Raw genomic sequence first — 16,636 nt, 5'->3', positions numbered from 1 at the left:
CAGCGCCCTTTATCAGCAGAAAGTAGCCTAGAACACTATGCCTACATTCCCAAAAAATGGATTACAGATGTTTGTCTTTGTTTAGTTTGTTGGTTACAAATTGTTATTGGTCATAGTCAATCTCTTTCTAAAAGAAGAAAGGAGAATATGATATAGAAATATAGATATGATAGGATGAAAGGGTAGATTATTGAACCTACTTTTAAAGAGCAACAACTTGTTAAAATGTTTTACATTTGGTATAAATTTTAGTTTATTAATACAAATTTAAAGTTAATTTTGTTGTACTATATGTATATTTCTACTCTTATTTAAGGTATTATGTGTATACAACTAATTTAAAATTGTAATGTATCAATAAGAAATTGATTAATAGTTACTCATCTATGACAGTCAAACTTATAGTCATGTTAGTTTAGTTTTCTAGGTATACATAGATATATTTCAGATAGATATGTAGTTTTCAAACACCTCAAACACCTACAGAATATGGCATTTAAAATGTTTTAAAAACTTAGACTTTCTGGACAATGCGACACATCTGCTCCTGGCAGCACTGATTCAAAGAGAAAGATGGGCACAGAAGACACTCCATATGGAGTTTATCTTCTTTTTGGCAAAAATAGCCATTTGGGTAAGAAACTGTTCTTGCCTGGACTGCTTGACTAAATGTTGTATCAACTGGACATGCTGGACCCATAGGAAGGTGACCACTGAACTTTGCAAGGCAAGATGGTTCTTCAGGTTCCTGCTTTGTAGAAGAAACTGCCAGACATTCTACAGGACACAGAGAGAAATGACTGAGAGACTCTAGGCCTATGGGCCAATGATGGACGCCCCAACATTGCAAAGGAACTTTGGATGACTGTCTAGTCAGGCAGCTGTCTCTGTCATTTCCAGAATTTTGGAAGTTCCTTACAATGCATTTCCTGTTTACTTAGGTAATATTATATCCTTCTGAGGTCTTTGATGTAGTTGAAGACTAGATAGTTATAATTTTCCTTCATCATGATAAAAGATAAATTAGATATAAAACTTTAGATTCACAAATATAGGATAGATGGAATATTTTCTTTAATTTTGCCAAATACAAATAGACTAGATATTGCTGTGGGATGTTCTGTATGTCCTGTGGGAGCCCATTCTTGGGTTCCTCGTGGCTTTACCCAGCAGGTCCGCATAGAGGATGATTAGGACCACGGGCCTGAGTGCAGATATCTGAGATGGTCTGCACTTGGCTGTGCTGGGGGATGGTCTGTATGTCAAATTGCTCTGATTGGTCAATAAATAAAACCTGATTGGCCATGGCTAGGCAGGAAGTATAGGCGGGACTAATAGAGAGGAGAAATAAAAGAACAGGAAGGCAGAAGGAGACTGTCTAGAGCTGCCGCCAGGACAAGGAAGATGTAAAGTACCAGTAAGCCACGAGCCACGTGGCAAGGTTAGATTTATAGAAATGGACTAATTTAAGATATAAGAACAGCCGGGCGGTGGTGGCGCACGCCTTTAATCCCAGCACTCGGGAGGCAGAGCCAGGCGGATCTCTGTGAGTTCGAGGCCAGCCTGGGCTACCAAGTGAGCTCCAGGAAAGGCGCAAAGCTACACAGAGAAACCCTGTCTCGAAAAACCAAAAAAAAAAAAAAAAAAAAAAAAAAAAGATATAAGAACAGTTAGCAAGAAGCCTGCCACGGCCACACAGTTTGTAAACAAAATAAGTCTCTGTGTTTACTTGGTTGGGTCTGAGTGGCTGTGGGACTGTCAGGTGAGAGAGATTTGTCCTGACTGTGGGCAAGGCAGGAAAACTCAAGCTACAAGATATTATAACTGTAATTCTTGCTTGATTACTGTTTTGTTGTATGTAATTTTACTATGTTAAAGTTAAACCCTTCCTTTTTGATTAGACAGAAAAGGGGAGGTGCTGTGGGATGTTCTGTATGCTGTGAATGTGTTGCTCTGGTTGGTTGATAAATAAAAAGCTGATTGGCCAGTAGCCAGGCAGTACATATAGGCAGGACAAGCAGAGAGGAGAACTCTGAAAAGTGGAAGGCTAAGTCAGTAGACGCCAGCCCGCCGTCCAGGGAGCAGTATGTAAAGCATACAGATAAAGTCATGGAACACATGGCAACATATAGATTAACAGAAATGGGCTGAGTTTAAATATAAGAGCTAGTCAGTGGTAAGCCTGAGCTAATGGCCGAGTAGTTTTAATCAATATAAGCTTCTGAGTGATTATTTTATAAGCAGCTATGGGGTCCGTGGGGCTGGACAGGACCCGAGAAAACATCAGCTACACATCTCTCCAGCCATTTGTTTTTGTTTAAGACAAGGTCTCACTGCACAGCCCTGGGATGGCCTGAAACTTGCATGCTGGCCTTGAACTTACAGAGATCTGCCTACCTCTGCCTCCCAAGTGCTGGGAATACAAATGTGACTTTATCTGTGTGCTTTACATGCTGCTCCCTGGATGGCGGGCTGGTGTCTACTGACTCAGCCTTCCATTTCTCAGAGTTCTCCTCTCTGCTTGTCCCGCCTATATGCCCTGCTTGGCTACTGGCCAATCAGCTTTTTATTTATCAATCAATCAGAGCAACACATTCACTTGTTCCCCACTTCCCAGGGGTGAACAATACAAAATCAGGAGAATAGGGTGGTGAAAGACTGGAGGGTTTTACCTTCTACTTGAGTAAATCTTAGGAGATAAAGTAGTCTTTGATTTCCTACAAGTTTTGAGAGTTTTTACAGGGTTGTATGTGAGACCAGAAGAGGCTCTGGTTTTGAATGTTCAACTAGCCAGTGCCATGGAACAGGTGCAGAGCTAGCCACTGGGCCTCTCCAGAGTCTAGGCTTTAGAGCAGAGGTCAGAGGTACTTTCAAACTTCAATTTCTGCCAGTCTGGCCCACCTAACTATAAGCATAGACGGGCTTAAGTTACTCTGACTTTTTTTATTTGTGAAAAGAATATATAAATGTGTGTAAAAAGACAAAGATAAGCTATTACACAGCCCACTGTGTGACCCCAAAGACAATCACAAAACAACCTGAGGTGTAGGCAGAAAGGGAGTTGAGAAATACAGATCACTAGAGCTGAGATACACAGCCTCAGCTGAAGGTGTCAGTCACTCCCAAAAAGAAAAGTAAGAGGGGCTGGGCACACGCCTTTAATCCCAGCACTCAGGAGACAGAGGCAGGAGTTCAAGGCCAGCCTAAAAAAAAACACAATCAGGAGGGAAAGGGACCAAATCTGTTCTCACACTCTTGCAGGCCTGTCATCTCAGAAGGCTTAGTATGACCTCATTGTGATAGCAATTTCCTCTCTGACCAAGTCTACCTTCCTATATACCCTTTTCCCTGACCTCATAGTGCACCCCCACATACATACCTTACCAGGGATAGTCTCGGGCAAAGTCTCCTTCCTTGCTGGGCCACCCCTTGGGTCCCAGTAGCCTAAGCTCTAGGAAATATAAACACACCCTTTGCTACAATGCCTATTTGCTACAGGTTTCATCAGATTTTCCCAGAGGGGGGAATAAATAGCTACTGCACTTAGAAGCAGGCAGGAGAGAATTTGCCAAGCACCCATTTACCAGGCTCAGCACTCAGGCTACTGGAAGGAGTATCCTCAGGTCTCAGTCACTGACCCCAGAGCCTCAGCGCCAGCTTAGAAAAGAAAATCAGACCGCTGGTGCTGTCTGAGGGAGTCTGAGTGCTGCATACACAGCTTCTCCATCCCGGTTGTTCAGTCTGATGGAGAAAGGTGCACTCCTGAGCCATCGTCAGTCACCAGCCCCTCTAGTCGGGCTCTGGTCTTTTTGGAGGGGACTTGGTGATGGAGTGGGGTATAAACACAGCTCTATTGCTATAGCTTGGGTAGCTGCTGGATCTGAGTAAGGATGTTAAGTGCAGAGGTCCTTTGGGTCTACGTCTAACAAATCTTATCTACGGAATAAAAACCAGCAATTAAATGGAACCTGAATATCTAACACAATTACTAAAGGCTGGTGCTACCCATGCTTTGTTTTTCTAGGCAACTCAAGACTCTGACAGAAAGGGAGTTGTTCCAACTGAAAAACTTCCCAGAATAGAATAAAACATGAGACTGAGGTTTGTATGCCTAGGTCTAAGATCTCAGTGAGCTCCAGTCAGAGGAGAAGAAATAAGTATGGACATCTCTATAGCATGGCTCAGACAAAGCACCCTGGAAACAATGACCACAAAAGCCACTCCCAAGAGTGCATCCTGAACTATAAGGATGAAGAAACCACACTCCTACAGGCCTGACAGTGTGCCACTCTGTAAAATTAGTCCACTCAACTTTGGATTCTCAAGCTCCTCTTCTGTGAGAAATTGCTCAGGACTTCAAAACAGATCTGTGCTTCCAGAGTAGAGAGACTAGCGTTTTCAGAAGGTCATCTGGTTAGCCTTTGAATGGTAGTAGTCTGTGCTATTCACGCCAAATGCATTAACTAATATGCCAAAAGACATTCAGCTAAAGCTGCTGAGATGGCGCAGTGGGTAAAGGCACCTGCTGAAAAGATGAACTTGAGTTCCATCTACTAGACCCACACAGTGGACAGAACATTTTCTTTTGATTTCCACACAAGCACACAAAATGAATAAATAAAATGTAGGGAACAACTTTTAAAGAAATCCAGTTAGCCTGCCATATAATCAGGGAAGCTGCTATTGGGGGGGGGGGGAGAACCTGCTATGGTGGGAAGTAGTTCATCCTCAAAAAACATTTTTGGGGTGCTGGAGTGCTCAGCAGTTAAAAGCACTCACTGGCTGGGTTCAATTCCTAGCACCCACATGGCAGCTCACAACTGTCTATAACTCCAGTTCCAGGAGATATGAAACCCTCACACCAATATATATAAAGTAAAATTATTTTTTAAAAATTCAGGGGGGGGATGACACAACTTTAATCTCAGTACTTGGGAGGCAGAGGCAGGTGGATCTCAGTGAGTTCCAGGTACAAATGGAAACAGCTCAATGCTTCCCAGTGTGTGATCCTCAGGCTTAGGAACTGTCATGGCAGGAAATTTTTAGTTTCAAAAAAGCCTGATGAAAGAAAGCCCACCAGTCTGTGTTGAACCTGCCTTCCATATGGTTCTGATGCTACTTCATGCTTGAGAACCCCTGCCTATAAACCAGGCCTAGGAAAGCAAAACACTAAAGAGAAAGAGACAGGCTAGTTAACAGAATTTTTTTTAAATATAGCTAGGTTCTCACTGCACTCCTAATTCATCATGTAGAGTGTGTCACTGTATGTATTTCGTCAAATGCAGTACAGTTCGGTAGATTTTAAACACCAATATACACTGAGTCAGAATGAAGAGGCAGGTAAGAGAGGCCACAGGAGTGAGCACCAGAGTTCTCGTGGCCCAGTTTTCATCTTTAGCAGTGGTATGAACCAGGCACGTCACCAAACTCCTACCCACTTTGTGGACTGGAGGTATAAGTGGACCATTTCCTAGTACTGTGAGGACAAATGAGAAATTTCGTTAGATTCCTGAATCACCAACATGGCACCAGGCAGGAAACCCTCAATGAATGATACTCATCTTTCTCACTGTGAATTGGAACAGTCTGGGATCATTGACAACAACAGATCTGGACAGGAGGTTCAGTCCTGAGCCAGGCTAGTTCTAACACAGCCTTGTACACAGTGAATCGGGGAAACTTTTCCTCTTTTGGTGCTAGCAGTTGCACCTAGAGCTTTGAGCATGCCAACCCAAGCTCTACCACTGAGCTACACCCTAACCTGGAAAACAGAATGCTTTCTAGAGAAAACGATATTAAGATGGGCTCTTTACATGGCTGACAGTGTCTTATGGCTTAAGAGAACACTTTACATCAAACCCTTCATTCTACAAAGTCATGATCAGTCAGTCTTCAGGCTTCTACGAGGCCTGTGAAAAACAGGCAACCCCACAAGCGTCCATGGCTTTTACTATAGACCCTGCCACCACAGCAGCCCCGAGGGGTGGGAGGAAGGCTCCATGTGGACAGGAGAAATGGCAAGCATATAGAGAAGCACGTCTCTGAAGTCAGCCTCAGACAGTACCCAGTGAGCTGCTTACATGCACTTCACTTCACAGTGCTTGAAGGCTCTTGCTGTTAACTAACACTAAAGGGAAATGGAAAGAAAAAGACAAGATTATGCCTTTCAATGACCTTGAAGTTTCTCAGAAGGAGGACATCATCACTGGTGCTGTGAACAAATGTTGTATCACTCTGTTAGACCAACATGAACTAGTTTCCTTTTTCTTTAAACAATATTCTCTTATTCACTTTTATAGATTTCTCCCAGAATTCTCTAGTATGTAGCTCCAATGAGTATCCTTATTAACTCCCCACTAATAAGAACATACAGTGCCCAAGGCTCCATCACAGTTAGGTTAGGTGAAGTCTATTGTCACACGGTACAGCTCTACCACATAGAGGGCAAATCAGAAACATACCAGCAAGCTAAGATGCAGAGTCCTGTGAAGAGGATGATGGGGATGGGGTAGGATGCACAGAGCAGCCCATGGTTGTAGAAGGCCTGAGATATCTTCTCACGAAGCCTTTCAGTCAGGGTCATCCTCAGCTAAGTCACCTTGTTGCCATCCCGGAAAGTGACCAGTGACCATGGATCAGCCTGGAAGATGCTGGATACCAATGACAATGGACATCATCTGCAGGTACCTAACCAGAAGGGATAAAAGTAAATTAACATTAAATATTTGGGGGCTTAAGTATGAGAGATGGCTTAGTGGTTAAGAGCACTGACTGCTCTTCCAGAGGACGTGGGTTCAATCCCCAGGACTCATATAGCAGCTCACAACTGTCTATAATTCCAGTTCCAGGGGATCCAGCACCCTCACACAGACACACATGCAAGCAAAACACCAATAAACATACAATAAAGTAAAATAAAACATTAAGTACTTGGTTCTGCACACCAGGACTGCCAATGGGAGGTGGCAGTTATGTGACTAGGGACTGGTTTCAGGATATGTAGAGTCTGAAGAAAGTGTCAATATAAGCAAATGCACACACACAACCTTGGTACCTTTGTAAGTGGCTATAAGCTGCTCTCTTGATACAAGAGCTAGCTCTCTGTAGTTACTAAGGGGAGAGAGCCCATGGTAAAAAGTTGTTTTTTTATGTTGTTCGTTTATGTTGCAGTGAGAACAGGGCTAGGGTTTAAGAGAAGATCAAGGGTTAGCACAGCAGGGTCTAGAACCCCGAGGAAGCGGGGTCTGAGATACCAAGCTAGTCAGATGAGAGGAGGGGTGGGGCTCCTGGCCAGCGCCACCCACACCTCCAGAAGCAACTGAGAAACATGTGTGAGACACCATTATCCTTTCACATAGTCCTGCTTCTAACACAGCTAATCATAACAGAAAACTCTAAGTAAGGATGGCTTCTAACAAGCTCCTGCCTGGAAGATCACCTCAGAGCACCCCACAGAAAAGGAGCTATACACGAGGCAACAAAGAAAGACTGTAGCTACAAATGGTGGTTGTGACGGAGGTCACACTCTGTCATGGTAAAGCTCCAGACTGATCATCTAAATGTGCAAACACAGCGTACTGTAATAACAGCACTTGGACACTTGCAAGGCTGGAGGGTGGTAGAACTGGACAAGTGACTAACAGTAAGTAGACAGTTAAGGTCAATAACTAATAACCTGGAGATGGGTGGGGTGGGGCTTCAACCACTCCTAAGAGAGCTGCCCAGGAACGGTGTACAGCAGTGCATCGCCCTAGCTGGGCCAGGCGGACGTGCACAGATCCTGTGGCCCCTCCACTGGTTCCACCCACAGTACCCAGAGAACTAACCAGTCTCACAGCAGTTACCTTGGTCTTCATCTAGTCTTTGCCATAATCCTATATAAAACTTATAAACTACAAAATTCAGCGGCTTCTTCCTCTCTTGAAAATCCTTCTCTCTTTCAAGAGTTTCTATAGCTTTTGATTTCTCACATTTTCATCAACTTTTTATTTTTCTGTAATAACTGCTAATAAAGCTTGTGTCTACTTTCAAACTCCCACTAGAGTCCACCTCTTTAATTTTCACTGGCATGAGACAATGAAATCGGAGCAACTGTTTCAGGTGGATGTTTTTTGGCTGTTGAATGTCCGGCATCACAGGCCACTGGCTCATAAACAAACAACAGGGCTGTGAAAGGTCCTATCGCTCTAGACACTGAATCCTCCCATCAGTCTAACCAAACAAGCCAAAGACCTTCCTTTCTAGCTCAGCCTTTTTCCATATTAGGATTTTTGTTCGTTTTGTTTTTGCAGCTGCTAAGAATCAAACCCAGGACCTCACAAATGCTCTACTACCGAGCTACACACACCCCAGCCCCAGAGGGCATACGCAAGCATGCCTGTATAACAGGCATCGCCTTCAGCTGCTCTGCCAAGTGGGTATTTTGAACATCCTCCCTGTCCTCTTCTGCGCACAGGCCAGACTGAGAGAAATCCTTAGAAAAACCTTGGCAAAGAAATGCACAGCCCCCAAATACATCCTTGAACAAAGTGATTATAATAAAGACTGCTCAGCATGATCTGTCCTCAATAAAACAAAACAAAACAAAAAACACCCAAAAGCTTAGGACCTTGAAATGAGAGTCACCAAACTCCACTCCTCCAAGGCAACAGTGTTCAGTCACAGCCTCTGTTCCTGGCCGCACAGTCGTTCCTTAGGAGCCGAAGGCAGCTGAGGCCTGCTGCTCCTGCCTCAGCAGCCTATCTCCTTTGTAAAGTAACAGCAGCCACAGCAGCCCATTGGGACTCACAGGCTCCTACTAGGTCCACAGTCCCGGTTATCAGTCAAAGTGTACCGCCTTGAGTCAGGCCATAGCAGCTGCGCCTCACTGGTTTCTGAACAGAATGGAGAAGAACTGCCTATGCACCCCACAGAGGTTGGCTCCCAAGATCCCCAGGCTGTTTTGGCTCCAGTCCTTTCTGAAGACTGGCTCATCAACTTTTTTTTCCTAGTCTAGAAGCCGTCCCATAACCTTCCAATAAATCCTTTTTCTTGTCCTAACTTAGTTTAAGTTAATTTATGTTATTTACTATTAATCTTAAACCAATCAAATAAAATAAGTTGTTCTTACAGAAGCTAAAGTATCTAGAATTCTCTTCTTGATATAGTTTTCTAGTGGGATTCAAGTTTAAATTCACTTCTGTTCCATGTTGCTGTTTCCTTGGTCTGTGCTATGGGGAACTTGCTCAGACATGTGTCTTGGCTTGATTAAGCTCACTGATGACAACCCAGGCTATAAAGATGCCTCCTCAAGTGTCAAGTCCAGAAATCAGAAGCAAAAGGAGTCATATCTTAACTAACTGACAAATCAAAAGGAATGGCCACCACTCCATTCACCTTCCTACAAGTACTAGACTAAAGGCACACATGCAATTTTCCAGTCTCGGGGCCTAAGGGGGTACAAAGAAGTCTCCGTGGGTCTCTTTCCTACAAAGAAGTCTCCGTGGGTCTCTTTCCTAGGTAGTGAACAGAGGCAGCAGGTGACTGCTGCTGATACAGGGAGCGAAAGGGCTCACAACAGCTCCACTTTTCAAGTGCTCATCCTCAAAAGACTGTCAACGAAGTCTCCAGCAGAGGACCTGTTCAACGGTGGGCATATACAGAGACCCCAAGGAAGCAACTTCTTGCTCCAGCATCCCTCTACCCCTCCCTCCTTCCCCCAAGGCCAAGCAACACAAAGTACTCCTGCCAGAGACACAATAGCAAGGGGTTCCCTGGAGACGGGCTACCTTAACTAGCTGCCCAAAAATCTTCCCTTAAATGTTTTCCAAGGCCAAACCCTCCAGAAAATTCTATTTCTAATCCTTATCTCCTTTCCTGGCCTCTCTCATATACAGATCAGCACACAGGAAAGGGACCCATCTCTGCAGTCCAGCTCTTTCATTTAGAATAACATGAGGTAAACACCAAAGCTAGCATTCACTTCCATTCCAACTCTCTCAACTTTCACTGATATCACTTACACTAACTGTTCATCTGCAAAGCATCTGAAACAAGTTCAAACTTTAGCTCATGACACAGTTCACCTACCTGATCCTAGGAAGAAGAGACACTACACATCTCTAGTACACAGTAGAAATTTTAATACAAAGCTATTCCAAAGCAAAATTTACCCAACCTGAACCAATAACCTGTTTTTCCTACATTGCCCCAGAGTTACAGGTTGCTTCAGATCAAAATCTACAGCCCTTCTCCCTGTATTTAAAGAGACAGTCTTGCCCTGGAGGCCCAAGTAGACCTATTACATAAAAATATAACCAAAAGAAGAAAAAAAAAAGCTGGGCATGGTGGCACAAGCCTTTAATCCCAGCACTCAGGAGGCGGAGGCAGATGAGCCAGCCTGGTCTACAGAGCAAGCTCCAGAAAGGCCAGGGTCACACAAAGAAACCCTATTTTGAAACAAAACAAAACAGCAGCAAAAAACCATAAGCAATTCTGCCCTGCCTTTGGGGAAGACCGTATATACAAACAAAAACAAAAGAGACTGCTATTCGAAGCCCAAATTAGAGTTTTACGTGCAAAGAAAAACACTGCTAGCACAGAACTGCTCAGGAGGCTGGGAGAGCATGAGCCAAGACCAAGTCACACCAGGGAGCTCATAAGATAAAAGGCATTAAGGAAAGGAGCAAGTGTATGAACAGAGGGGAGAGACAGGAATGCTATAGTTTAAATGCCCATGACCTTAACTCATCCCAAATGAGACTGCAAATATAGAAGTCTGGGGAAAATTCATACACACAGTCTACTAACACAGTAAGCAGTTCACTTGCTGTCCTCCTCTAGAATGTCTCATTTCCTTTGACCATTTCTGGAATAAATGCCTAGAAGTAAGAATGCTCAGATGTATAGTGTGAGATTTCTAAGAAACCCAAACAAGGACTAGGACTGCAGCTCTGTGGTAGAGCACTCACCCCTACGCATGATGCTGTAGGCTCTATCACCAGGCCTGCCAAAAGGGGGACAGTAAACCGACATGGCGGCACCGGCGCAGAGGCAGCAGGACCAGGACTTCAAGACTAGCCTTGGCTACACAGCAAGCTCAAGACCAAGACTGAGACCTTGTCTCAAGCCCCAGGCCAAAAAACAGAAGAAATGGCCAAAATATTTTCCAAACTACAATTACAGATGCACAGCACATCTTAGGCAACACTGACCAATTCTTCCTGCATTTAACTCCCCACCAGTATGCCTTCTTCTAGGAAATGTCCATTTTCTTCTTCTATTTTTTCTTCTTCTATTTTTGGGGGACGGTCAAGACTTATTTTTAATCATGTGTATATGTGTGTCTGAGGGTATGCACACGTGAGGCCAGAGGCTTCAGATCCCTGGATCTGGAGTTACCAGCACTCATGAGCTGCCATGTGAGTGCTGGGGACTGAAGCCGGATCCTCTGCAAGAGCAGTGTGTGCTCTTAACTGCTGAGTGTCTCTCCAGCCAGAAATGTCTCATTTCCTATCGTATTATTAATTTTAAATTGTTGAGTATTTTTTTAAAAAAATAAAATATTACCGGGCGGTGGTGGCACACGCCTTTAGTCCCAGCACTCGGGAGGCAGAGCCAGGCGGATCTCTGTGAGTTCGAGGCCAGCCTGGTCTACAGAGTGAGTTCCAGGAAAAGCGCAAAACTGTACAGAGAAACCCTGTCTCGAAAAACCAAAAAACAAATAAATAAACAAACAAATAAATAAATAAATAAATAAATATTAAGTCAGGCACAATGGCTCATATCTGTAATCCCAGATCTTGGGAAGAGGCAAGAGGATTGCTATAAATTCAAGATTAGCTTGGTCCATACATCAAGTTCCAACTAGGGCTATACATCAAGAACCTGCCCCACCCCAAAAAATAAAATAAATTCATACACCATAAAAAATCACTCACCGTTTAAAGTGCTGACAGAACTAAACTTTGCTGGCCTACCTGCCAACTATTATCACTGTGTATGTCCAGAGCACTGCATCCCTCCTCAGAAAACTGGATGCCCACTTACTATCTATCGTTCCCTGCTGCTGTCACACTTCCATCCTGACATCCACCATCCACTTCGAGTCTCCACGGATCTGTTATTCTGGACATTTCATACAATGGAAACATACACTGCCTCTTTGTGAATGGCTTCTTCCACGGTGTTTTCAAGGCTGACCGATGGTATTATCAGTATTCCAGTTTTACAGTTGAATCACTAAATGCGTTATGTCACATTTTGCTTATTCATTCATCAGTTGACAAATAATGAATAGTGTCTGCCCCCTCCACCCCCAGGTATGTGAATAGCACTACTAATAAACATTCTTGTATGCTTTTTTTTTTTTTTTTTTGGTTTTTCGAGACAGGGTTTCTCTGTGTAGCACTGGCTGTTCTGGAACTCACTTTGTAGACCAGGCTGGTCTCAAACTCACAGAGATCTGCCTGCCCCTACCTGGCACCACTGCCTGGCTCTTATATGCTTTTTAAAAACTGAATTTAATTCTTTGGGGTATATTAATTTTTAGAAGTGGTACTACTTGGTTATAATGTAATTTTCTCCTAAAATTTGTACTGTTTTACATTAAATCTGTGGTCCATCTGAGTTCATTTTGGATAAAATGTACAGTTTAAGTCTAGGTTCATTCACTCGTTTTCTCTCCCCTACCTCTTTAACCGCCCCTGACCACCACAGACAGCAATTTGCTTTAGTACCATATGTTAGACTTCCTTCTTTCATTGAATTGACTTGGCACCTCTGATTTTAAAAAAGCAACTGGTTAGTTGGGTGTATACACACAGATCTGGAATCTCAGTTTTTGGGAGGCAGATGCAAGATTTCTTGAGTTTGTAAGTTCAAGACCAGCCTGAGCAACATAGCAATATGCCATACCACCCCAAAATTGGCTAGTCATCTACTTACGGAATCTCTCCTTTTTTCAGCGAACTGTTGTGGGTTACTACAATCCACAGCCTTTTACCCACACAGACAGCTTCCAGGGATCCCTGCCCACAGACTGTGAGCAGCTCATGTGATCTGCCAAGAACTAGCTATAGCTCAGATCCCTGCTTTCTTTTCTTTTCTTTTTTCTTTTTTTTTTTTTTTAGACAGGGTTTCTCTGTGTAGCTTTGGTGCCTGTCCTGGATCTTGCTCTGTAGACCAGGCTGGCCTCGAACTCACAGAGATCCACCCGGCTCTGCCTCCCGAGTGCTGGAATTAAAGGCTTATGCCATGAACCCCCACTCCCCCCACCCCATCCCTAACCCCCCCCCCATAGATCCCTGCTTTCAGACCCGCCCCTGCTAGGTCCCGTACACAGAGTACCTGAATGGTGCCACTGCTTATGTCTAGTGCACGTGAGTGTGACAGTGAGTGAGTGCACCTCCACGGCAGACCTACCCCCTTGGGCAGCACCTCAGGTCTGCCCCCTTTTTCACCATGCAGCCTTACCAGCCGCACTATAGGTGACTGCCCACCCACCCAGGCTCCACCGCCCATCGGCTTTCACTGCCGCACACCCCCACCATTTCACATGCACCATATGCACACAGCTGGCCCCACAGCACTGTCACCAACAGGCAGCTACTCCTTTGTTAAAACTTGTTTGGTAGCTGGTTAAGCTCAATACAGGTCAAGGTCTTCAGAACACACTTCAGGACCTGCTTTGGCGCTACACCTGAATAACCTGCTGGCTGAACATCACTACTATACCCAAAAAACATTGTGAGAACAGGGACACCAGCTCTCAAGGATTTCATCTAAAGTAAAATTACTTGATAAATTTACACCTTAAACTGATTAATAAATAAATTTTTCTTGACAAATTTTAAATATTTCTAAAAAATGGAAGACCGTATCACATCTCAGGAGTTTAAAAACTGTTTGGTTTGTACTATGAATGAAATTTTACAGGACATATACAACCTTCCTGGGACGTATACGATGTTCACTATAATGACAATTAGCATAGTGATTCACGTTGTATCAGTGAAAAATTGGCTTAATAATAACAGCAAAAATGAGACATTTCAGGCTTTACAAACTGGTAATGAGGACTTAAATAGAAGGATTCTTTGTATGGAATCTGCTAATTTGCCACAAGAACTTCAGGCTTTGCAGAGTACTAATGAGGATTTAAGAAAACAGATTTTTTTCCTATGGAATCTGCTAACTTACCACAAGAACTTCAGTCCATTAATAAGTGGACAACCAGATTTAATTCTATTGATAATAAATATGAATATTAATAGGTAAAACAATAACTCTTCAGAGCAACGTTAATGCCATTCAGATAATTTATAAAGAAGAAAGGTCATCACTAATTGATAGAATAAAGTCTATGGAATCATATGTTTCAGATGAACATAAAAAATTGTATGATTCCATAAAGTCTCTGGAATTCTTTTTAATAGAGGAGGTTCAAACACTGCAAAAGGTGATAGTTAATCAATTTCAAGCTCTGGAAGAATCTCTCAGTAAAGATAACAAAGAAAGTAATAAGCAGAAGGGCATGGACATACAAGTCATAACATTGCCAGGTGGTTCTTATACAATGGCTTCTCCTGTCACCATCCATGAGAAGCCAGCAGGTGATAAACATACTGAGGCATCTGCAATATATCTGGCAACCTATTCATATGAGAGATTTAAAAAACATTAAGGAAGCGATGGTCACCTATACATTCAATGTATGTAAAACAGATGTTAAATACATGGTCTTCTACAAACAGAATCATACCAGATGCCTATAACCCATGAATCTCAGCTGTCTTAGAATACAGTCAGCAGTTACAATGGAAAAGATGGTTGAGAGATGGAGCTAAAATCCTTGAACAACAAGGTAAGATCAGAGGTTTTGAGATCTCACAAGATCAAATTATTTGTGTTATTTTACTGATACACATGTACAAGCTACCTTTGATGAGCATACAGTATCCCTATGCCATACAGCGGCTTTAAATGCTTGGGGGAAAATTCCAGAACCAGGGAAACCAACTGAGCTATATATGAAGGTTTTCCCAAGGCCAAAAAACAGTTCACTGATTTTTTTTTTTTTTTTTTTTTTTTTTTTACAAAAGCTGACCATGGCTGTAAACAATGCCGTATCAGACCAAGGATTGACTCAAGTATTAACTCAATCCTTAGCTTTTGATAATGCTAACACAGAATGCAAAAGAATACTTACACCTTTAAAGGTCAGGTCAGCATCTCTGGAGGAATGGATTCAATATATAAATGGTGTTGAGTCTCTTAACCACGGTAATGAGGCTTGGAGAGCAGAGGCAATTTCCAGAGGTAGAAGGAGGCCTCAAGGTACCAAATGTTTTAACTGTGGTACACCAGGTCAGATGAGAAGAAATTGTACACAGGGTGCTCCTAGAAGCAATGCTTCTTATAGAAATAACCCAAACGGGAGACCCTAACCCTCTGGATTATGCAGAAGATGTGGCAAAGGCCAACACTGGATCAATGAATGCAGATCAACAATAGATATACGTTATTTACTGGCGGGAAACACCTGGGGGGGGTCTCACAGGTCCGCGAATCAAACATGGTCCAAACATTTCCAGCCACTGTGGAGGAAATTCCTCTCCAGGAAAATTAAATAAACCAGTATCTAATGTAAAGAACAATATTGCACTGGATGATAAAACAGCTCTGATAGATGGATCAAAAATTCCAAAAAAAACACCATAAAACAAATATTTTGGCAGACTTCCATAAATGAACAAAGACCAAAGCTTAGAGTACGAATTAATAGTGTTGTTATAGAAGGCCGGATAAACACAGGTGCAGATGTGACTCTAATTACACCAAAATCATGGCATTCAAATTGGCCTCTTCAAGGGGTAGATGTCCAATTTCTAGGGATTGGAACCCTCTCTCAAGTAAAACAAAGTTCAATATGGGTTGAATGCATAGGGCAGAAGGACAGAGAGGAAGGCTGAAGCCATATGTGGCAAATGTAGAAGTAAATCTTTGGGGCTGAGATCTGTTAAAACAGTGGAATACTCAGATTAAAATCCTACCATCTCAGAAGTGGAATACAGACCAATTCATGTTTCTGAGAATAATATTATAAGCTACTATTAAAAAAAATAGCCATCAACCATTCAGGCTGTACATAAACAGAGCACAGCTGCTGTTAAACTCTCAGAAATACCAACAGCCCTGATAAACCTGTCTGGGTTGGACAATGGCCTATGATACAAGAGAAACTACAAGCTTTAGAACAGCTGGTTCAGAAGCAGTTAAATGCTCAACACATTGAAGAATCTATCATCCCTTGGAATTCTCCTGTATTTGTTATTAAAAAGAACTCTGGCCAAGTGGTGGTGGAGCACACCTTTAATCCCAGCACTTGGGAGGCAGAGCCAGGCGGATCTCTGTGAGTTCGAGGCCAACCTGGTCTACAGAGTGAGATCCAGGAAAGGCGCAAAGCTACACAGAGAAACCCTGTCTTGGGGGGAAAAAAGAAAGAAAGAAAGAAATCTGGTAAATGTAGAATGCTGACAGATCTAAGAGCCATTAATAAAGTAATTCAGCCTATGGGCTCCCTACAGAATGGGATGCTCTTGTCCTCTCCATTACCCAAAGAATGGCCTATTATAGTTATTGACTTAAAAGACTGATT

General features: G+C 42.9%; 1 protein-coding gene across 9 annotated transcripts in view; it reads right to left on the bottom strand.

The window, feature by feature from the left end:
- The window catches only part of Scap (SREBF chaperone), an 80,812-nt gene that overhangs the window by 29,127 nt on the left and 35,049 nt on the right, over window positions 1–16,636 (bottom strand). For all 9 annotated transcript variants that reach the window (XM_076577147.1, XM_076577144.1, XM_076577150.1 and 6 more), the window contains exon 2: window positions 6,462–6,687. In XM_076577147.1, the coding sequence (XP_076433262.1) occupies window positions 6,462–6,583 (122 nt within the window). In that variant the 5' untranslated portion in view covers window positions 6,584–6,687. The remainder of the gene's footprint in view (window positions 1–6,461; window positions 6,688–16,636) is intronic.

The sequence above is a fragment of the Peromyscus maniculatus genome, chromosome 7 (assembly GCF_049852395.1).
Source record: "Peromyscus maniculatus bairdii isolate BWxNUB_F1_BW_parent chromosome 7, HU_Pman_BW_mat_3.1, whole genome shotgun sequence".
NCBI classification, from domain to species: Eukaryota; Metazoa; Chordata; class Mammalia; order Rodentia; family Cricetidae; genus Peromyscus; species Peromyscus maniculatus.
Note: the sequence above shows the minus strand (reverse complement) of the source record. Positions and strands in the feature narration are given on the sequence as shown.